At 53.7% G+C, this 23,228-nt stretch overlaps 1 protein-coding gene across 1 annotated transcript in view; it reads left to right on the forward strand.

Moving 5' to 3' along the window:
• Positions 1 to 2,545: 2,545 nt before the first annotated feature.
• Positions 2,546 to 23,228, forward strand: part of OPCML (opioid binding protein/cell adhesion molecule like) — a 296,827-nt gene continuing 276,144 nt past the window's right edge. Inside the window, exons 1-2 of the mRNA XM_050910854.1 lie at positions 2,546 to 2,594; positions 4,247 to 4,437. Coding sequence (XP_050766811.1) covers positions 4,377 to 4,437 — 61 coding nt within the window. The 5' untranslated portion in view covers positions 2,546 to 2,594; positions 4,247 to 4,376. The remainder of the gene's footprint in view (positions 2,595 to 4,246; positions 4,438 to 23,228) is intronic.

The raw sequence follows: 23,228 nt of genomic DNA on the forward strand, positions 1-23,228 counted from the left end.
TCCTTATGCTCTCCACGGCCTCTGCAGGGACTCGGGGTGACTGATGCTTGAATAACAGATCTGAGCTGTGCGGCTAAATCTGAGGGAGCAGAGTCCTGCCGGGGTGCTGGGGACAGACAGCTCAGGCTGCTTTTGCCTGCATCTTCTGTTTATTCCTGTAGTAGCTCTGAGTTCAGAGAGGCTTTTTTTTAAAAAAAAAAAAAAAAAAGCTACTCTCTTTTTCTTTCCTTGCATGAAATGCAAATCAATAGATGTTGTATTCACATTCTAACAAGATGTCAAGGAGAAAAGGGTAGCCTTTCATTCAGGCAGAGACACAAACACACACAGGGAGAGGAGGGGGGGGCAGGAAGGGACAGGAAGGAGGGGAGGGAGGGAGGGAGCCGGAGGAGGGGCGCAGGCTCCCGCCGGGCTGCGCAGCGGCTGCGGGGCCGCGGGGAGCGCGGCTGGCGCTGCGGGCTCTGCTGGGCATTGCTGGCGGGGGCAGGAGGGAGCAGGAGAGGTAAAGGCCGCAGGCAGGCCGGTTTTTGGATACTTTCTCTTTCCCCAGAGCTTTCTGCGACCCTTCCTCCCCAGCCCAATGCTTCCTGCTTCGCTCCCCCGGCAGCTCCCACCCCCGAGGAGAGCAGAAACCCAGCCAGGCAGCGCTTGGGGTCTTTGCAAAGAAGCAGCCCTGCGGAGAGGTGCAGAGGAGCTGGAAGTTACCTTGGGTTGGGATGGGATGGGTGATCCGTGGAGGCGGGTGTAAACGCTGCGGGTAGCTGGGGCGGTGAGGCCGGGGTTGGGAAGGAGAGCGGGCAGGCGGCAGCGGCCTTGGGACGTGGTGGTCAGCAGAGAGACGGTGCCCTGCGGCATGTGGTCCTGTGGGACTCAAGCTTTGGCTTGCTCCATCGAGGAGTCCGGGTCGCATTCAGCGCCTGGGATCATCAGCCTGGTGGAAGCTGCTTTTGATGGCCTGGGTCCTGGGGATGCGTGGCGGGACGTCGTGGTGGAGCATGTGTGCAAGGAGCAGGGCTGCTCTGCAGCCTTGCGCCCTGCATTCCTGCTTTTGGGATGCTCTGCCCCCCCTTTCCCCGGCTGTGCAAGGAGAGGGCGAGGGAATCTCTGCTTTATTGAAAACTTAAGTGTTATTTACCCCAGAGACTAGACTGGTCCCAGATGTGAATATGCATTGAGACAGCTTAGGAAAAAACCTCTCAAAATTCACACAAAAATCGTGTTTAAATGTGCCCAGCGGACCATAATGTCTCCTCGCAGATCGGGTACTGCCTGTCAAATTTAAATATGCATTTTAGATTCTCTGCTTGATATCAAAAAACAAACCACCCCAAATATCCCAGAAAAGCTCCACTGGTTAAATACATATTTATACATATTTTTTTGTGTCTTGGAAATAAAACAAATGAAACAGGCCAGTGCCCTGTTCGGTCCTGGAGAGCTAGTGAGCAGTGATAGATTTGTTTGCCTGACCAAAGCACATTTGTTCCCATTTTGCAGGTGGGAAAGCAAAGGCGTCGATGCACTAAAGGTCTGGTCCGAGGTCATCCTTAGAGCTGCGCTTGGCAATTCGGGTGCCAGCCTAATTGGCCAAAATAGATGCAAGGAGAGCGGCTAAGCCTGTGCTGGATTTGGTTAATAGTCATTGCCAGGTGAAAGGAAAAAAAAAAAAAAGCGTACGGGAGAAATGTGGTGGGAGGAAAAAAACCTAAGAATGTGTTGTTTCGAAATTTGCCCAAATATAGCTTTTCAACTCGGGTTTTGAAAGGAGAGCAACATGTTTGTTCTGAGCCCATCAAACATTTCTGTTAATTAGAAATGATTTCTTTGTTCATTTCCTTTAGTTCCTCGAGGATAACAATATTTCTTTTTGCCTTGGGCGGATTCAGAGCTCGCTGTGTGGGTTTTGGAGAGTGAGCCGCAGCCGGAGGGTTCAGCTCACCGGCTGGGAGCTGCATCCCGAAGCAGCATGGTCCCGTCCAAGGACAGATGTCCTTGTCCTGGGCTGTCCACGGAGGACGTGGGCACGTGCCTCGCAGCCCTGGGAAATCCCAAATGCCTCCTTGCAGCTGGTTTCCCAAAATGCTTGTGAAGCAAAGGATAAATTTGCTTGACGTCGGCTGTTTGGGTGTCAATTAAAGGGAAATTCAGGACAGAAATATCGCCATCCTCATCTCAAGCAGAGTGAGACAATAGGCTCGTTGTTTTTAACTCAGTGCAATGATTTAGCTGTTTCAGAGGTCAAGGTTATTGCGAACAATGTAACTTTACTCCTATTAAAAGAAAAAAGTCCCTGGGCACGTTTTCTTCGGCATGTTCCTAAAGATGCGGAGATGGGATGCCTTCAGCAGATAATGTGGGAATATGGTTGAGTTAAAAGCTTTTAAAAACTTGTGGTTTATTCATGCAGAGTAGAAAATGAATAGAAATTAATGGCGAAAAGCCAGAGGAAGTTTGTCCCAGCAGTGCGTGCTCGGCTCCCATCCCTCGCCGGGTGAGGGTACCCCATCGAGAGCACGATGGATACGGCTCTGCACACCGAAAGCACCGCTCCTGCTCCTGGTGCTGCTTTGTACGAAAATAATGCGAGATAAGAGGTGCGTGCACGGAGGGGGATGCGGTTGCCGTCTCTGTGATTAGTCTGCGTCGAGCTGCAACAAGTGGGTGGGAGAAACCTGGGGAAAAAAGACAGCAGGGGAGGAAATTATTTGGGTTCTGTGTCTGGGTTTGGATGCGAGGTGTTTGGTGGCAGAGAGGAGCTGAAGGGCTCCAGCCCTGGCTCTGTAGCAGTTTGGGGGAATTAATGTTTGCAGCTGGGTCTTTGTGGATGCATCGTCCTTCCAGGAATCGTGCACGCCCGATGCGGAGCGTCTCTCTTCCAGAAACTCCCTGAGATGATGAGTTTAATGCAAAAAGGGGTCTTGAGGGAGAAGAGTCCAGGGAACTGATGTGTCCTGGGGGACCAGGGATGGTGAGAGGATGCCCAGGCAAAAGAGCACAGAAACCCTGGGCTTTCATCCACGGGAGATGGGGGAGTGGAGGAGTTTGTGACCACTGGTGCCAAAAAGCTGTGGTGGGTTGATAGCTGGAAATCTGAAGTATGGGACTAAAGTACACTTGGGCTGGCCTGGAACACAAAAAAGGCCTTTAGCCCTGAGTTAGTGGGGAAAGAGATTGTTCTGAGCAAAACTAAACATTTTAGTTTGTCTTTAAGCATTAAAAAATGCTTACAATTTATTTTTAACAAAGCTGCAATGAATGGGAAATAAGAAACATTTTTTTGTCTAGAAAACGTAAAAAATAAGTGCTATTTCTTTTGGAAACTTATCTTTGCAACGTTTTTTTTGGCAATGCAGCAAACTCAAGCCCTAGCTGGCAAATGCTTTGATCTGGGGGGTGGCAGTGGGAGGGGGGACGTGGCAGGGGCAGCCAGCAGAGAGGCAGAAAGCCGGGTCCGATGCCCTGCGCTGGGGATGCTCGGGGCTTGGCAAGGGCATGGGAATGTGCCAAGGGGGGTCCGGGGGAAAGCAGGGATCGGGCGGAAACTGTGGCAGCCTGGAAGGAGAGGATTGCATTAGAGAGCCTGAGGAAACATTCCTTGGCCTCGGTGTGAACGGGACGGTATCGGGTAGGGGGTCCGCAGGAGCAGGTACGCTGGGCTCGGCATTCTTTTGGGGCTCTGTGAGCCCGCTGAAGGGAAAAAACACGGCTCTGGTCGGGATGCACAGAGAAGATTGCTTCTCGGTTTCAGAGATTTTGTGTGAAAAAACACCCACTCATGCTAAAAAGCTTGGATTGCTCGCCAGTTTGCCTCTCTTGGCAGCAGGCAGAGCTGCCGGCGGCTTCCCGGGAGGGGAGCAGAGCCCGCAGAGGGGCAGGGGCGAGCCAAGGGGCTGAAGCCCGGGGTGGTGCACAAGGAGTCGGTGAGACAGTGCCCGTCCCCGTGCCGGGCTGCTCCCTCCATCCCGGGTACCGCTGCCGGCTGGTGCTGGGAGGGATGCTCAGGGGTTCGATGCCCGCGTTTAACTCCCTGGTTGCAGCGTGAGACCCGCAGAAGAGCAAGTGTGCGTGTGTCAGTCAGCATCTCGAACCAATGGGTGCCTGGTAGGAGGTCTGCTTTCCCCGGTGCACGCACTGAGCCTGGTGCTCCTTCTGCTAGTTGTGTGCGTGTGTGCGTGCGTGTGTGTGCAAGGAAAAATCAGAGACACTGACTGCCTGCTCCCGTCTCTCTCTCTCTCTCTCTCTCTAGCTCACTAACTCAGTCTCCCTCCCTCTGCAAACATTGGATTTAAACCTGCTCAGAATTCAACGCAGACGAAAGCAGCGGCGGCAGCAGCAAGCAGCAAGCAAATCAGCCGCTAGTCTACCGCAGCTCCAAGATGTACCATCCTGCCTGCTGGATCGTCTTCACGGCCACAACTGCCCTGCTCTTCATCCCAGGTAGCGCAAAAAGCTTTTTCTCCAGGGGATGGGAGGGTATCGGCTCGCAGGGTGGGAAAGCCGAGCAGTGTGCGCGCGTGGGGGACCCGGACTTCATGCACATTGCGCACGAACGCACACATGCAGGCAGGCGGCGAGTTGCTCTGCAGCAGGGAATTGCCAAGCGCTCCCAGCGAGTGGGGTTCAAACAGCCGTGTCCGTCCCCGCGGCAGGGCTGGCCCCCCGGGCGGGCACCGAGCCGCACGCACCCGAGCACCGCTGGCACCTGCAGTGAGGGCTGGCCGGGATGGCACGGCAGCCCCCGGGCTGGGCAGAGTCCATCCCCTCAGGCAACCTCTGGCTGTAAATGATGGGGTCGCGGCGCTTTTTCCCCTTCAAAGTTGGGCACCTCCTGTGCCCTCCCTCTCTCCCGAGCTGTCACGCTATTCCCCGTGCTCCCCCTCGCCCCTGCTTCCCTGATTCCTGCCAGGCAAACTCGGGTGCCTGCCCCTCGCTCCCTTTTGCAAAGTGAAAACGAACCCCCCCGATCCGGGCACCCAGGGGGACCGCGTCGGGCTGCGGCGAAGGTGCCGCAACCTCCACGAGCCGAGCAGGTGGCTCCCGAAATTGCGGGTTGGCCTCGTCCCCGTGGTTTGCCAGGGGAGGGTGAGGGGGGAAGACGCTGGGTTTGGATCCGGCGCTGGCTCCGTGCGGATGCGCGGCGGGTGGGTCGCGGCGGGGCAGCGAGCGCAGCCCTGCACTGCATCCGCGGGGAGGGAGCGATGGGGGCGGACAGCAGAGCTGCACGCCGGGGGGGGGGGGGGGGTGTGTGGGGGGGGGCGGGGGGCGGGAAAAGTCGCCGGCATTTTTTTTGACGATGATGTGCACTTTTAGCAGCTGAAAAGATTACTGTCCCTGCGCAAGAAGATGGGGACTGGGTGTTGAGGCTCAGATCCGATCTTAACCCGACATGTGCTTTTCATGACTGTCAGCGAGAATTGTGTTGGACTCGGGAGGGCAGGGAAGAGGCACGGCTATAATTTCAGCAGCTTTCCGTGGTTTAGTTACAGCGTTTTGCTGTGCGGGGCTGGCGTGTGTGGGAAGAGGATGAGGCTGGCAGGGGAGAGGTTAGCTGTGTCACAGCTGGGAAACAGCTCTTTCCACAGCTGTGACGAACACGAGGGGACTCGGGCTAAAACTTGCTTGTGGAGGCTCGTGCCGTGGGACCATCCACATCCCAGGGTCCCGTGGCAGAGCGATGCCACGCCGCACCCTGAGCGGTCAGCAGGTACAAGAGCCCCCGGAGCGGGGCCGGGTACCACCGATGCTCCGTGGGGTTGCAGGGGGATGTGATGTGCATTAGCCCTGGGCTAATATCCCCTGGGGCGCGCGTTGGCTGTTGAGGAGCGCTGGTGGAGGACCTCTGACAGCAATGCCTCCAGCTCTTCAGCAATGCCTTAAACCAAAATGGCGCACCTATAGTTCAGCACGCGAGCACGAGAAGGACGAGGCGGCTGCGTGAGCTGCCTGACTTTGCCGAATGCAAGGGGGTTTTTATTGAAAATATTATCTTGAGCAAGATAAGGCAGGTGTGCCTGGCGTGGGGGCAGCTTGCCTCACCAACGCTGTGCCGAGTAGAGCGTTGGCTCTTTCACCCTCTTGCTAGACAAGGTTCCTGTGGCTCGAAATCACATAGAAATGGATGCAAAGCAGCCGTGCAGGTCAGGTGGGAGGACGTGTGACACTTGATGGGCTGTCATCAAGGTGTCCTTAAGCTGCAGGAGCTGGCAGAGACCTGGCACGGAGCATTTGCGGTTTGCTGGTGCCTTGCTGCAGTTTCCTCGGGACGTGGCTGTTTGACCCAAGGCCTGGGCTAGCTCTGACATCTGTGTGTGCTGGGGAAGGAAAAGGCCCATGCATTTAAGCCCCCGGTAACTTGGGAGAGGTTTCTTGATCTGTGCTTACACGGTTGTAGCTTTCCCTTCTCATTTCTGTTAAGCGGCAGTATCTGCTTTGGCTTTGAATGTCCCCTGAGCCAAACTAGCCCAGGACTTTGCCCAGCTGGGCTCAGCCATTAATCCATCAAGCTGAAACCTGCTGTCTGCATTAGAGGAAGGGAAATATTCCAGTGCACTGGGCTGGCTGCTTGGTGCTTTGCCTTCCTTGCCCCCACACCGACCACTTTCTGCCTCGAAGCATGGGATTTGAACATCTCCTATCCTTTTTATTTTTGCAAGCCTTGCAGAGGTTGGATGTTTTCTCTCCCTGCCCAACCTGGCCGCAGCACTAATTTCAGTCGTGGTTTCACTGCCGTGGGCCGTAACGCAAGTCACGTTGGCAAAGTATCCCTGGATGGCAGCTGGTGCAGAGGGAAGTCGAATGGTTCCTGCCGACCCTCGGAGCCTGCACCTTCCCAGAGTGTTTTTTTTTTTTTTGGGCTGTTGATTATTTGCAAGCGTAATCCCACGTGTTTTATGCGGGTGATGCTCCCCTGGGATATGCAGAGGCTGTTTGTGAAGTGTGAACTCTTTCCCTCTCCGTTTTTATCCGAATCCTGCGGGAGTTTCACATGGGGTGGTTAAAGTGAGAAGGGAACCTGCTTTTAGAAGGTGTAATTAGAGTGAAGGGAAGCATCACAACTTGAAGGCTCCTGCAGAAAATAGCATCGCAAAGTTATTATTAGCTGTAATAGCTTATTTACCAGTTTTTTCCTCTTTCTCTTGCTCCTACCTCTGTTCTTCCCCCCCCCCCCCCCCCTTACTTTTGTTAGGAAAGATGCGTTTTTCCCATCGGGCTCATGTCGTCTCGTTACCAATTTACTCTTGTGGAATCTAAAGACATGAAAGGTTAATGCAATAATGAAACCCTGACCCCTCTGGTCACAGATAGCGTCTTACTCTGCAGCTTTTTATTTCTTTGTAAGACAAGTTTCCATCCAAAATAATTTCGAAGGCTTAATGCTGTTGTCATCTGGTGCCTTGGGGGAGGCGGGTTCCTGGACATCAGTTGCTCTCTGAGGTGGGCTCTTTCTGATGGGAAGGATGCTGAGGATTTTTAATGAGCCCGGCGCTGCAGGATGGGGAGGTGGAGTGGGTAATTTAATTGTCAAGCTATTGGCAAGTGCTTTGAACTGCTGGGCATTTTGGGTGCTGTTGTTTCGAGATGTACAGGGATGTGCTGTGATGCACTGGAGAATGAATTTGGGGCAGAGGGGAGTATATCTGGCTAATTTGCAGTTACGGCGTGACATCATGGCTCTACAAGTGGCAAAAATCAATGCACATCAGCTTCTTCAGACATTTATATTGCTGCCTTTGCTGGCTTGGTGAAATGACTTGTCATGGCAGCGGCCGCTTTCAGAGGTCAGAAATCTGGCAGTGCAGGGTGAGAGGGACGATCCCGTTTTTCACTGCTCCTGGGCATCGGGGTCAAGATAAAGCTTGCAGAGCTTGGAGAGTCCCCCAGTGCTCTGCCATCACCCCTCGCACCCTGCTTTCTGCATCCCCCTGGAGACTCTGGCTGTGCAACCCCTTGCCTCCCCTGCCTCATCCTCGCTTGTGCAGCATGGCTTTGGTGATGGTTGTAAATCCAGTCTAAAGTTAAGAAACAGAGATTGCAAGAGTTAAAAACACCTTTCCGTCCCTTCCTTGTACGGAGCCCCTGCCATGGGAGCATGCTTTTCCCGCTGCCACCACCGCCTGTGATGTGGCCATCGCCTCTCTCCGGGGCGGGATGCCGGACTGGTGGACGGCTGCTGATCCCTGCGACTAAGCCCAAGAATAAGTACCTGGAGCACATTAGTTCTGCTTTAGTGTCATTTCAATATGAGCGAGAGGGACTTAAAGGGATTTTTCTGTGCTCTCCCAAAGGCTGGGGTTAGTAGTGGATAAGGCACTGCAGCCATCAACCCTCCATCAGTCAGAGATGCTGGGGAAGGAGGTCCCAGCAGGATGGGGAGCCTGCACTGGTGGGTATCAGCCCAAAAACACTGCCTGGTCTTCCTCTGCCCCGAGGCTTGGGCTGTAGTTTCCCTGTTGGAGGTTGATTCCTCCATCTCCTGGATCCTGGGACAGGGAGAAAGCTGGCGTTGGGCTTTTAGAAGATGTTTTGTTTCTGCTGGGGAGGAGCAGCGCTTGCTCTCATTTCCAAATGGTGTGGGGAGGGAGTGTGATGGGAGAGTGGGCACACGCAGCTTTTGCTCCGTGCAAATCCCCGCGGCACAAGTTTTCAGAACAATTTGCTCTGGGGGCCGGTGGCTCCGGCAGCTGCCTTCCAGCATGCCCCAAAGTGGCGAACCTTGCTTTGCATTTTCCAGCAGCTTCTCTTTGACAGCGTCTCCTATGTGCATTCACTAGTTGCAGATGGCTGGGTGGAGGAGCTTTTGCTGGTGCAAATCCCTGTGAAAAACTGGAAAAGGAGAAATGTTTCAAAGGCACCAATGGGAGCTGGGTGCCTTAACCGGTGCCTTTGAAAATCTTCCCCAAAGGCTTGAATATTTGGTTATGGCAAATTTTGAGCTGCATAAACAGCTGTGTTTGTCTTTTACACTTGAATATGGAATTTGAAGTTTGTGCTCTGCTTGGTTAGAAACCAGGGTCGCTGGGCGAGGAGCAGGGAAGGAGGCTGCCGGGGTGCTGCGATGAACCCCGGCATGTTCGCGGGGGGAGCAGGGTACCCAGGAGGATCCTTGTGCTGCAGTCAGAGGAAAACTTGTGGGTTTTTTTTTCTGTAACATCCTTCACGACCCCGTGGTCAGCCTGGGCTTTGCAGCCCTATTCTTTTTCCCCTTCCCAGTTAAGCAAAGCCGGACACTGGTCCCCATCCCTTACCTTCTGGCCTGAGCACTCCCTGAGATGCTCTTGGCTGCTGGCATGTGCAGGATGGGGAATGATCTCAGCCGTCACACTTCTCCTTTGTGTTTAAACTTAAAAATAACAACAGCTCTGCTGCAAATCTCCTTGCCTCCCAGTCATCTCTCCCTTTCCCTAATAAAGGCATGGTACTTATAATTACCAATGCAGCAACAGCACATACAGAGGTGGCTTTGACACTTGCTGCTCAGTGGGTGGGTTTTTCCAGGGAACTCCTCTTCGTTTCATGCTTAGAGGAAAGAAACGCTTTCCTGCCTGCTTCTCAAAAGCTCCGGGACTGTATTATCACCCTCTAAGGGTGACCAAGCAAAGTGGCTTGCTAGGTCTAGAGAGCTAGGAATGACAGGGGATGCATGGCCCTTGTGAACTGATGGTAGCATGAGCCCAGGTATTGTGGGGTCCGGCTGAGCGGGACCTTGGAGCTGGTGGGCTCTCCCTCTAGTCCCGGCTTAGGCTCGGAGAGCGTGGGGTGGCGGAGGGCGATGGTTTGGGGCATTGGTTTGAGTTGCGTGGAGGTGGTGGGCTTCTCCTGGCAGGGCCAGGGAAGAGTGTTTTGCAGAGGAGGTGTCTCTTCAAGATCATCTGAAGCAGGGAGTGGTTGCACGGTTGCAGCAAGTGGGGACTGTGGTTTCAGGGGACTTCTGGAAAGGGGACTTGGTGCTTCTCACGGATCTCGTGTCCTGGATCTGTCTCTATGGGCTGAGTTTCCCAGATGGACACATCAGCCTTGGGCACCAAGGCTCAGCTAGCTGCAGAGACTCATCGATACATCAGTGTCAACAGCAGCCTCCTTGGGAGGAGCCGTTTTGGGGAAGATGGACCTCTTGCCTGTGCGGCAGAGTCATGTGCACGCCAAACACGTGTGAGATGAGGCAAGGAAGGGGGAAAAAGAAGAGTTATTTTTAGATTTACTTTTCTGTGAATTCAGCACTAGTGAAAAGTGCTGGATTGACAGCTCTGGAGACCGAAGCGGGCTGCAAACTGCAGGGAAGGGGTAGCCCGGCAAACCGCCCTGCGAGCTCCGTGCTTCAGGATGGGATGCTGGGACCGGACCTCATCCACTCCGACTGTCTGGACAGCAAAATCATGGAGGGTCTCTGTTGTGTTGACCAGAGCTGGTGCACTGGTGGGGTTTTATGCAGGGGATACAAGCTTCCCGGGGGGGCAGCTAGGGTTACCTGTGCTTGATGTGGCTTCGTCCTTCATAGCTCACCCCATGGTGAGCTCCTCACGTCTCCTCAGCCGCACGAGGACCAGCTGAACCTGCAGCAGGAGGGCTTGGGCTTCCTTCTGCTACAGCAGGACCATTGCCATTTCCACTAACCAAATTGCCCAGGCACGTTTCTTCCCATGCTTCTTGCAGAGCATGGAAGAAGAGGTCTTCACATGGGGCCTCAGAGCAGCTCCGAACTGGTGAGACTGGGGGGGAGCCAGGCTGCCTGCGCCCCACAACGTGCTCTCCGAGCAGCGTTCCTCCGCTGTCCACCTGCCAGCCCATCGCCTCCTCTCGCCCAACTGTTTACTTCTGGCTTTTGTTTCCTGGACTTGTTGCTATGCATGCGGCGTGTGGAAGGAGCTCCAGCGAATATAGGCCACACTTTGATTGTTCAGCAAGCTGGAAAAAGATGATTATAATTTTTGACAGAAGGGAAGGAGGGGGAAGGAGATCTCTGGGCTTTCAAATCTGCTCTGTCATAAGCAGGATCTTGCAAGGGCCTCCTGATGACTTCTCCCGCCCCAAAGGAAATGGCGTTTGCATAGCAAGAGGGGTTAGAGGAAAAATTCCTCTCTTTACAAGGACAAACCAGCGCTTCTTTCACCAAGCCTTCCACCTTGTGCGGCGGTCCTGTCACAGCGCATAAGAGAAATGCGGGTGGTGTTGTCCAGTAATCGAATGGGAAGCATCCGAGAGAAACCTGGATGCTGCTAAAAAAAACCCCAAACCCATCCCTGTTGGAGCAGCGCACACGGGGTGCGTCCTCCGTGGTGCAGCTGCTGGCAGAGGTCCTGGCAGAGTGCTGCCTGCAGCGCCAGCCCCAGGGGACACGGGCATTAAGGTCATTAAAGTCAGCCTTTGCCGAGCGTCCTGAAACTGTCTGGAAATGAATCCCAAAGGACCCCATAGACTTATCCCAAGCAGGCAGCTACATCTGGGGCCACGTCACGGCTGGACCTGTCTCGGCACGTTCCTGGGTGGCAGCAGAGCCCATGGAGACTTTGGCTGCTCCCGCTGTACGCTTTCCCGGCTCGGCAGTCTAGACGATCGCCGTTGGCATCGGCTGCAGGGTCCCCGCCGGATCTGCCCGTTTACTTATTTTATTTAATGGCGTTGGCTAATTTCCACTTTAATTTTTTTTGTTGTTGTTGTTGTTGTTTATTTTAACGCGATCGCTTCTAATGAGGCTAATGACATTTAGTCTCCGTGGCGGCGCATTTTAATTTGGTCACCAAAATGTCAGCGCGAGGCAGCCACCTCCTATCTACCCGAGACAAAAGGCACCGCAGACAAAGGGGCTCTGTCCCCGGCCGTCCCTCGCCCTCCTTATCTCCTGCCTCCCAGGGACATGCCGGGACATTTGGCAAAGCCACCCTCCTGCCGTCCCCTCCTCTGCTGGCACCAGGGGAGCGGGCTCGGCCGCTAAACGCTGCAAGGATGAAAGGCGAGGGCTGCCGGAAACGCAACCTTTTGAGGCGAGCCAGCGCGACGTTAATTAATCAGACGTCAAAACCTCTAAGCAAAGTTAGCTTTTGATCGGCAGGGAAATATCTGTCAAATAGTTTGTTCTGCTGCCCGTGGCGCTTTTCTGTCTCTCTCTGCCCATCCGTCTACCTTGCCACCTCTCCTTTCCATGGCTGGGGTGGCAACCTCCTGTAGCCAGGTGGGACCTTCCAGCTTGCAAAGTGTGGACCAGCATCTCCTCGCCCCCACCGGCGCCGGTGGCAGGGCTGGTGCCGTGGGATGAAGCGGCGTGGGTGCTTGTGAGCCCCTTTGCTGAAATGCCGTGGGCGTCACGGGGTTGGAAATGGGGGGCCGGGGTAGGAGGTCCGTGAGCCGAAAGAGGACGTGGGCATTTGCCGAGGTCGAGGTGGTCGAATGCTGCAGTGTGAAATTGGAGAGGGCTCTGGTGCAAAGTCGGGGTGTCAGGAGCAGCCTAAAAGCCAAGGGAGGCGGCGCTGGGGTTGCAGGTGGCTGCACGGGAGAGATGGCAACTTCTCTGCGTTGTGTTGTACTTGAGTCCTCTCAAGATGTTGAACCTTAGAAGCCCGAGCTGTTTTGCTTAAGAATGAGTCCTTTTTTCTGCAATCTGGGTCCAAATGCAGCTGAATTTGATCTGTTCTCCTTTGATCTGTTCCTCCCTCTCCATTCTATGTACCAGGAATGGATAAAGATTAAAGTTTGCAGCTTCTGAGCAAACTAGGTTGCTCATCACTGCATGATACCCAATTACCTGCTGATACCTCAGGAGTGAGAAGGTATTGATCCTGCTTGGATTTGAACTTGTTGAACCAAAGAGTCTGGATATTTCAGATCTGTTGCTTAGGACATGCCATTTCCTTCAGGAATCAAAGCGCGATGCAGGCTGCGTTTCTGTGCCCCGTGGTCCTCGGAGCTGATGGGAGGTGGGTCTGTTGTCTCTGCCACATGGGAAATGACCAATAAGTGATAAATAATAGCATCTGTACTGTCCACAGTACAGGAGGGATGTAGATATAATGACTTTTGTGATGTACATGAGGAATATCTCCATTTTCCTGAAAATGAGTCCCCAGAAGCTGATTTTTTTTCCCCGACACGGGTGGTTATCTGTGCCCTCCCCGCACACCATCTCTTTGTGAGCACCACAGGCTGCAGAACTGCCTTTGATGGCATCCCCCGTGTCCACCTTCCTCCCGTCTTCTGCTGCCTGTTGCGTTCCCAACCAGAAATAGCCTATCAATTCAAAATAAAAACAAAAATTAACCCAAAATTACCTGGTGAGGCCTGAGGGACTAGATCGAAAGATTTATTACTGGAACTTGGTGGCATCAGGTCTCACTCTTGTGTAGTGGTTGTTTCCAGTAGGCCTTAAAACACTTCATAGAGAACACAAATTTCCTTGTCCGTGTTTTTGCAGACAGGGAAGCCAAGGAATAAAGAGGGAAAATGACTTGCCTGAGGCATGTGCAGAGACACGTGTTAAAAGACGTGTCCTCGCTGTAGCTCCAAATCTGAAGTGGAGGTTTCTGCACGTTTTTCCTTGTGAAACAGTGCATTTCAGCTCCCTCCTTTGAGAAACACAGGAGAAAGACTGTGAGATCCATACATGGGGTCCTAAAATCCCTGTGCTGGGCTGACAAGGAGCTGGAGCATCACAGGGCTCTTGGGCTTGCACTTACGTGACCGTCGGAGCAACTGATGCCCTGGTTAGTGTCACCGGCAGGAGAGGCTGTACCACGCTTCAGGCAGCGATGTCTGGAGGTAGGCAAATGCGAATTCATGATTAACGAGAGACTTAGTCTGGCTTTGTGAGTCGAGGGGCACCCCCTGCTTCTCTCGAAGTTGGCAGGAGGGCAGCGTGTGCTTGATCCCCCCCACCCTTGCGCATCTCATCTCTGCCTGGCTTCCCCCAAGGTCTGAGAGCAATAACCTCTGAGCTGAAACTAGGAGGTTGAACAGAGACGAAATTCTCAAGCACGCTTTTCACTCAACCCTTGGGCTCCAAATGGAAACTCCCTTTGCAATTTAACGGAGAGCGCGCATTTGTCCTGACGACGCCTGCCCTGCGCCTGCTTTGTCCACTGCAGCATCCGCCGGCCGCTCCGAGGCCGAGAGTTGATGCCTTTGCCAGCCTTTCTGTATCCTCGGGATGCTTTATCTTTATAAAGTAGCAATAAGTGGACAGTATAATATATTTCACTTTTAATAAGGTGTTGCCAGTTGCACACACTCCGCAGAGCAATTAGTGTCAAAAGCAGCTAAGCAATGGCGGGGAGCCGTAATTCGACTGTTTACCGGCTTGGAGGATTTATGGGCAGGCGTTGAGGGGAGCCGCGGTCGCAGCTTGGCTGGAGATACGGGAGGTGCTGCGTGCTGGCTTTAAAACCGTGCACCTCCGAGCTGTTGAGAGTCCTGCCGAGTCATGGCAACCCTTGAGAGAGAGGCCCAAACGAGCCACTACTTCATTTTGGTGGCCCCCCAGCTCCAAGGCTTGGGAGGATGCCGCCGAACGGCGATGCCGAGCCTGCTCAGATGTGCCAGCCATCCGGGCGGTTGCCCAAAATTCAGGCGGGGAGGACCTGTTTGCTCTTTGTGCGTTGGCCTGGAAGGCAGAGCTTTGCGGCGTGAGGTTGTCCTCATCGGGGAAGGGTTGCATCCGGATCGAAGGGAGACCCTGGGCTTGGTTGGTACATGGGCGTTGTGCTGATGGAGATGGTCTGACCAGCCGGGTGGAGACAGGACTGGAGAGGGGAGTTTTCAGGTCTAGGGGAGGCTTTTCTGCATCATTCCAGCCCGGGAAGTACCTGGAAGTATCCAGAGACGATGGGGGACCGTACTCGGTAGTGCTACTTTGCATGAGACTAACCCCGTTTTGTATTGCAGGCGGCTAGGACTTCTTGCTTTAGTTTTAATTTTTTTTTTTTTTTTTAGCATCGGGGCATGTTGGGCAAAGAGCTTGAGTGAGCTTAGCCAAGGGAGGTGCTCGTCTCTGCCTCCTTCCCGTGAACTGAACATCCCCTGCTTTTGTCTGGAGACTCTCTGATCATCACAGGCTCTACTGTGCAGTAGGAAGGCAGTTTTTTATAAAGACTGTCCGCGTGTTGATCTCTCTGCCGAGGCAGTCAGCTAAGCCATCCTGCCGGAGCCCTCCCGCCCAGATCTAACCGGGCTCACGCTGGTGCTCGGGGCGTGGGTTTCCAGAGGCATGGCCCAGCAGTCCTTGGCTGGCAATAGCTTCGTGGGTGGACAAAAAGCGGCGTTACTCTAAAGAGGTGGTGTGGATGGAGGTGCCGCTGTGCCTAACGGTACGGATTGGGCTGCAGGTGCTGCAGATTCAATCCAGCCCAGATCCACTGCGGTGAAGCAAACTTAAGTTTGCTTAGTCAGATCTGTTGGATCTGATTTCGGGGGCCTGAAATCAGCCCGTTGGGGGAATGCACGTGAAAGCACCGGCTTTGCAGCTGGTGACGAGTGAAGCGTGATGCCAGGGATGCAGTGGATGGGTTTTGCATCCTTGGTCCCCAGGTGCCATCAGCTCTGCACGCCTGAACCTGCACCTCTCTGGGTGTTCACCATGCCGGCCCCTGGGGCAGCCCCCCTTCCCAGGCAAAGCCTTCGCCTTCCCCTGCGGAGGGAACAGCCAAAGCATTTGGTTTCTAGAGTGAGCACAGGCAATATTTCTGAGCCCGTGCCCCCGTCTGCTCCCCCTTTCCCACCCCCTGTTTCTCGGTTCAATAAAGTCCCAGTTTCTTGGGTTTGTTCTCCGAATTGAAAGGCTTCCATTTTCACACCTCTGTAATTGGTGCTATCTGTTGAGAGAAACTCTGCAACTCCAGCCAGCCAAGGTCAGGAGGAGCTGAATTGAATTAAAAGGAGCCGAAATTGGTTCGAGGTGGGCAGAGGGCCGTGGGGAGAACTATGCAATTTCTCTCCTTGGGGCTCCTGATGAGCCGAGCGAGCAGCAGCTTCCCATCTCTGCCCGCGGGGGGCTGACATCGGCCCACCCACACCTTAATCTGCACACCGAGGTGGGCACCTCTCAATTGAAAACAAGGAAATGAAACCCAGCATCTCCTCCTTTTATCTGGTCAGCGGGACAGGGCTCTGCTCCTCTGGTTCCTTGGCTAGGATGCTGACAACTGTCACTGAAATGACCTTGCGGTGATTAAATACAGCAAGAAATGATGTTTTTAATAAAAAACTGAAGCTGTAATACAAGCTGATGGCTAGGAGATTTAAGATGCCGTGCGTTAATCCTGCCCGTAACTCAAACCCAGGTTGAAAAACCCCAGTGCTGTCGGACTGAGTTAAGGGTGAGCATCCTGGCGTTTGGACCGTGGGAACCCCAGCTCAGTCTCTGCTGGCTTAAGTTGGCGTAAAACCAGAGCAACTTCAGCCAAAGCCGGTGGATTTATAGTCCTGTGGTAGAGCTATGGCTGGAGAGTGTGCTGGAAGTGCCATGGTGTGGAGTTGCCTTAGGGGAATAGATGTGATGCTTATAACTCTTACAGAGCCGCTTGGAAATTTTCCCACATTTTTTTTTTCTTCTTCATTTTTTTTGTCTATTTCTTCACTCACAGAATGTATGAGCACTCTTTGCTTGGCTCTGGAAAGTTTGCTTGTCTTGAGGATGCTGTTTCCAGGAGCAGGAGGAGACTCGTCCCGGGAAGGGAGTGCTGTGACCTCCAGTCCCTGCTCTGCCCTTATCCCTCAGCCCACACAGAGTCTTTCTTCCCCAGGCCAGGCTGGGCTGGCTTTCTCTTTTGGAGCTCTTCTACTGGGTGTATAATTAGTGTTTATAAGGGATTTGGCCCCAGGTCTTCCCCAGCCCAGCTAAATGTCCTTGGCTCTTCAGAAATAGAGCCGCTCTCACTTTGGTGCTGGCTTGGTGAGTATTCAGAGTAGAGTGGCTCCAACAGGATAGCGCAGAAAGGGGGAGACGTTTCAAATGGTGAAATTTCAGGCAACAAGGGAACAATTTTCCACCCACTTCTGAGCTGGAGCGAAGCCCTTCCAGTCTCTCTTTCTCTCGCTCCCCAGCTGGGCTGGCACCAGGGATGTGCCATTTATTAGAAGCAGCAAGAAGGCACGTGGCCAAGGTAGCCTTGGAGGATGCCAAGCGCGGTACCCCGGCTGCCCAGCTGTTTGGAGGGTGCGCTTGGAGGATGTCCCCAACCCCATTTCCCCCACCCCGCCCCGGGGGACTCGGTGCTCGTGGCCTCGCCGTCCCCTGCTCCCATCCTCGGGCAGGAGAAGGAGTCACCGGCACGGCTGCAGCTGGCAGAGCGCCCTGCGACTGCCCCGGGCCCCCACTCTGCCTCTCTCGTAATTTATACAAGAGCAAGCCGATGTTCCCTTTTAAATTGACAAAGGCAGAGAATGGAGCCCGGGAAGCCCTCTGACCCCGGAGCCCTGGTCCATGAAAATTACAGGCGCTGTACAGCACGTTTCCTCTTGATGTACTTGCAGTGGGGAGATGCTGGTTAATTTGCCAGGACTCAGAGGTGACCCGGGTTTAATAAAGAGGATTAATGGATTTGAGCTAAAGGTCTCGGCTGTTTTGAGCTGATAGCCTTCTTCGAAGACACTACGGCAAGGCACGGCTCAGCCTCTTGTGAGGAGAGGCGGAGGCAGCTTGCTTAAAGGAGCGCGCTGCTGCGCTCTCGGTAGGTGATTTCCTCGGGGGTTAATTAGCAAAGCCAGGTACCCCGACCCCGTCTCCCCAGGCACGGGCAGTGCTGCTGTGAGGCTGCCAGCCTGCCCTGTCTCCTGCCTGTCATTGCTGCCTCCCGGAGATGGCAGCGGAGCAGGGAGTCTCGTGCTGCCCAGGGATGTCCCCTTCCCACCTCCTGGCCACGTGTGCCATCCCTGGGGTGGACGACACGACCGGGCGGCTGAAGGCGAAGGGCATGACAGCTGGACACAGACCTTGTGCTCAGCCTTTTGCTCCAGTTTTGGGGTTTGATGCTGAATTTGGGCTCAGAGCCATCGTTTCTGCAGCTGGCCCCGTGCTGTGGCTGGTTTAGGCTTGGCGATGGCAGCAGTGCCGTCTGACCAGCGCATCCCATGGCAGTGCTGACCTTACCGAGATGAGTTTGTTTTTCGTACCGAGTCCGGCAGTGCTTCCCACAGTGATTTACCCTCTTCCCTGACCCCTCAGGGAGGAGAGGCAGGGTTTTAGGGATGGGGATGGGTACCAGGAGACTGCATGAGGGCAGTTTGGCTCAGCAGATCCGTGTTGCCCTCCCTGCAGGCAAGCTCCTCTGTGCCGTTCTCGTAAGGGTTAAAGACAGCCCTGCGAGAGTGATCCCACGGGGCTGTCAAAACCCATAGCAGGAGTGATAGGCTGCCAGCGGCCGTGATGGGGAAAAGGCTGAGCTGAGCCGCTGCCGTACCCCCCTGCTCTGCCTTCTCTCTTAATGTTCCTAGCACTCAGAGAGCAATGAATTCCTCGTAGCGTCCCGCTCCCTGGCCCTGGAGTCTCTGGCGATATTCCCGTAATAAGTAAGTGGAGTACTTTGGACGGGAGCAGCGAGGGACTGGGCCACTTTCCCTGCCGGGAAAATGCATGCACAATCAATGCAATCAACTTACCCTTCAGGTCCTTTTTGGGTTGGATGGAAGAGATGCTCTGACTGAAACCCATTTATTGAGCAGAGAAGGTGCAATGAAATTATAAGCTGTAGCTTTTACCAGCTCCTGGCTTCTGCCTTGTCTTTTTCTTATCCAACAGCATGCCTAGTATTATGAAGCATTATTCTCTTAAAACCCCATTTCTCCTCTTTTCAGAGGGGTAGGTAAGCACCCAGCAGTTCATCCTTTGCCAACTGCGGGTAGAAGTGTTCAACAAGAGATCCCGGTGTGGAGCTGGGTCATCTCTAAAATATTATTTATCTCTCTAGGGCTGGACACTGGCCTCTCTTACCTTGGCGCTCATCAGGGAAATCCAAATGAACGATCTCCTTGCAGAGCTGAGCATGAGGTCAGAGCCGAAGCCGTCTGTACTCTCCTCCCAGTGAATCCCCCAGCTCTTTAGGGCAGGAAGCGAAAGTATTAAATGTATCGTGGAGAAATTAAGTACAGGAGCCTGAATGAATGATTCAGCAAACGCGCTTGAATGTGATGCTCTGTTATGATGGATCCTGATGCGCTGCTGGATCGCAGCTCCAGGTGGAAACCGCGGAGGGAGTTTGTAGGGGTGTGCATGGCCGCACAAACCCTGAGCATCATTAGGAATGAAGTCAAATTTTGTCCATCCGAGCGTGTGTTTTGGTCACTTCGGGCTGATGCTGGCTTTTTTTTTTTTTTTTTTGGTCTGAAAACTGCGTGACTCATGGGGAATTTTTCCCTTTATAAACAGGCCTATTTTTGAGTCGGTGCTGAAATGAAAAAAGGAAAAAAAAAAAAAAAGAAATCGTGAGTTTGCTGTCATTTAATCTCTCGTGCTGCTCCTACTAACCAGCCGCCACAGAGCTCGGTGCGCTAGCCTGTCTGGCAAATAATCTTTAATGCTCACAAGTGGCCGGGACTTGGGTTTTGTCTCACGTCTGCTTCTTCCAGCAGCCTGGCAGAAAGCAGCATCACCTCCGTACCATCCTCTTCCTCGGGAGGCGTGAGGGTGGGCTCCTGGCGGGGCTGTGTCACTGCCTGCCGCGGTGAAGGTTTTCTGATGTGACACAAGACATCTGGCTAATGGCCTTGTGCTACGTTCATTTATCGGGGGGGGGCTGGGGACCAAATTTAGCTGTGCAGTAGCTGGGTGAAGCGTCTATTTTGGTCGGCAACGGGGACTCGTCCGGCATGCAAAGAGGAGCGCTTTGGCCCCGCAGCCGCTTCCCGAGGCTGCTTCCCGGGAACGCCCTGGCTTTGGATGCAAAAAAACCACTTTGCAGTCAGGTCAGGTGCTTTCCCTGGAAGCTGAGCCCTGCACCGAGCCGTCCTCGTAGAGCTCGCCCCGCCGCGACCTGGGGGTGCCGCAGCGGGGGGACCCCCCCCCCTCCTCTGCAGCGGGGTCTTGCAAATGAGTCAAGCTGCAACGGGGCTGTTGCCTTAATGCATTCAGCCAGCATTGTCTCCCCTCCGCTGCTGCCTGTAATTTATACCTGAGATTGTCATGTATTATTTAGCTCGGCGCTGGAGATTAGAAATGCGGTTTGCAGGAGGGAGCTGGGCCAGAGCATCCCCAGCTCCAGCGCTCGCCTGGGTTTTGCCTGGGAATTGAGCGGAGCGGCTCCGCAGTCCGACCCTCCGGCCCCGCACTGCTGCCGCAGCTTTTCCCGGGATAGCTCTCATGCCGGGCATCAGGCCTAGCGCGAAATTGCTGTTCACCCCTGCAGCAGGAGATTTAATTATCATTAGCTTAGCTTGCATAGCTCCACGTGGTGTCGTGCAGCTGCGAGTTTATCTGGGCCTTTTAAAAATCCAGCTGCAATATATATGTATATATATATTTTTTTTTTCCCCCCATTTCCTTGTGTTTTTATTCTTTGCCTCTTACAAAAGCTTTGCTATCCTGTAACATTTTGGGCTGCTTTGGCAGCCTGTGACCGCGGTGCATACTCGAAGGGGGAGGAAGATGTGTATTTCAAGAAGACTTGCAGCCAGGCAGCGGTGGCAACCTGTGGGCATGCTGAAAAATATGCATGTCCCATTCCCAGGGCTTGGGCAGTTTTTGATGTTTATTTTATAGCCTATCAATTACACTGGGGGGAAAAAAAAGTCCGAAGCGTTCAAAAATCACCTTTTTCTCGCTGGCAGGTTGCGAGCAGGAGTTGGGGTTGTGGTGGGTATAGGAGGAAGGGGAGGGATCCCTGGGGGATTTCCCTCTGTGGATTGGAAAAGCCAAACTCCCCGAATTGCCCAGATTTTCAGGGTTTTTTTCCAGGCCCCCTCAGCCCGCACAATGGGCTGGCAAAAAACCAGCCCAATCTTTCCATGAAACTGCTGCCTTTTGGCAGAAGTTTGTTTGCATCAAGCAGTTTCCACAAAACTTTCTTTTTTAACCCCAAATTGTTTTTTTTTCCGCCAGAAATCCACTTTTGCTGGGAAATCCTAGGCGAATCCTCATTCTTTGAGCCAAATCCCTGGTGCGGTGACCTTTTCCCATGGCTTTTCCCATCCCTTCCCCGCCCGCCCCACCCAGCCCTCGAAGCCGCTTTCCCCCCATTGCCAATAAAGGCAAACAAAAATTAAATCTATAATTATCATTACTAATTCCACTCAATTAGTCACAAGCCAGCAGCCAAATTGGCTTTCTCATAATTATCAGATAAGCAGTAAGCACATCTCATAGATTATAATTAACACTGCTTAATTAAAATCTAATATACATACACCCTTTCCTCAACATATGCCTAATTGGGTTCACAAACAGAGGGGGTGTGAAGCCCCCATCCCCGTCGCTCCCCCAAAGGTTCGTTTGATGCCACGTCTGCGTTAAGTTGGTGGCGGGGCGGGATGCTCTTCTTCGTTTGCTTTAAAACACCTTGGCTCGAAAAAAAGGCGTCTCCCTGATGCATGATGAACTCGCACAAGATACTCTCCCGACTTAACTGTTTTTTATTATTATTGTTATTGCTCCAGCTGTGACCTCTCCATAATCCCCCGTCTACGCTGGGCTCTGCAATAATAAAGCAGCTTGAATAAATTACGCTTGCAAAGGCGAAGGCCGGATTTTGGCACTGAGCTCTGGAAATTGATGTCTCTCTTATTTCCTTCTTATTTTCCTGAGTTGGGTCGGGAGAGGCTCTGAGGCTGCGGTGAAGCCTTGTGCATCGAGGGAAACTCTTGCCCTCGCTTGCAGCCTCCCTGGCCATTTATATCTCTGTACGAAATGCTCCTGCTGACCCCCTTGCCCATGGGGACAGCAGCCGTGCGGTGCTGGGGTGCAAGAAGGACCTTGGTCCCCTCCAGGGCTTGGATGAGGGGTTGGTGCTCGGAGGCAAGAGCCTGCAAGCGATGGTCTAGGCACTGGGGTAGCCTTTAGCTCCGCTTTCCCTGCGTTTGGTGGAAACACTTGGGGATGGGAAGCCAAGGTCTGAGCCAGCTCTGCTGTCCCTGGGGAGCCACTGCCTGCCTCAGCATCGCAAGGGGCCACCAAGGCTTCGGTGTCCCCTTGCAGGTGGCCTGAAGAGGTGACTTAATTGAGGTGGCAATAATTACATCTTGTTCCCAAGTAGCCGTGCCTCCCATTTGCAGAGAGGCTCTCGCCTATTTGGCTGCCTGAGAAAAGCGGAAACTACTGATAGTGCTGATTATTAATTAGATCATTTGCCTGCCAGTTTTTGCTGAGCCAATATCTGACTCGTGAGTTGATTCACTGTGGGAGATTTGCGAAATGTGATTTCCGTCTGAGAGATGCTGAGCTGAGCTCCTTGCAGCCGGGATGGAGGGAGGCTCCTTCTCCAGGACTTAATCCCAGCGAGGGCTCCCAGTCACAATGCCAGGGCTGGAGACCCTTCCCCTACGCAGGGCAAGAGATGGGGCATCGGCATCGTGAGTGCCGGTCCTTGGGGAGTGGGGGGCTTCCAGGTCCGGAGCATCACGGCTGTGGGTGATGCAAGGGCATCCCGCTGCTCCGTGGTGCGAGCTAGTCTCGAAAGGCCTTTAATGCGGCGGCTGCCGAAAGTAAAGGCTTGGCACGTGTTCTGGTGTCGGGGGAGGATTTGCGGATTAGAGATGTGTAATTGTATGTAGTGCATGACAAAACAAAATAAGTGGCAAAAAGAACTGAGTCGTATTAAGAATTCAAAGCAAGCGTTAAGCTTTTTTTACGTTAAGGGGAAAAAAAAAAAAGCGAGCAAAATGTGCGAGGCAAAATCCCCTTTCCTCTCTGCAGCCTTTGCTCTGTGCACACCCCCTCCGCTCTTGGCCGCTGCGATGAGGTGCAGCCGGGATGCGGTGCTGGGGGATGAGGGATGCTCACTGTCCGTGGGAGAGAGAGGGGCCAACCACTTCTGAAAACTTTTCCTACCCAGGTGCCAGACTTGGATGGATTTGCTGGCCGGGGATAGATGTGCATTTGGAAAATGAAGGCGAAACACGGCCGGGGCTTCCTGGCTGGTTTTCCTGGCGATGTCAGCATGCGTTGGAAGAGCCAGGTGCCTTGAGCCGGTGGTGTGGTCCAAAGCCGGTTGCAGGAGGGGCTCAGCTGAGCCTCCTGGTCCGCGCCGCCCCGGCTGCCCTGCAGTCGAGCATCTGAGCAACCGGTTGCTCGCGAGCTTTTCGCTAGACCGTGCGAGGCA

The sequence above is a fragment of the Gymnogyps californianus genome, chromosome 25 (genome assembly GCF_018139145.2).
Source record: "Gymnogyps californianus isolate 813 chromosome 25, ASM1813914v2, whole genome shotgun sequence".
Taxonomy (NCBI): Eukaryota; Metazoa; Chordata; class Aves; order Accipitriformes; family Cathartidae; genus Gymnogyps; species Gymnogyps californianus.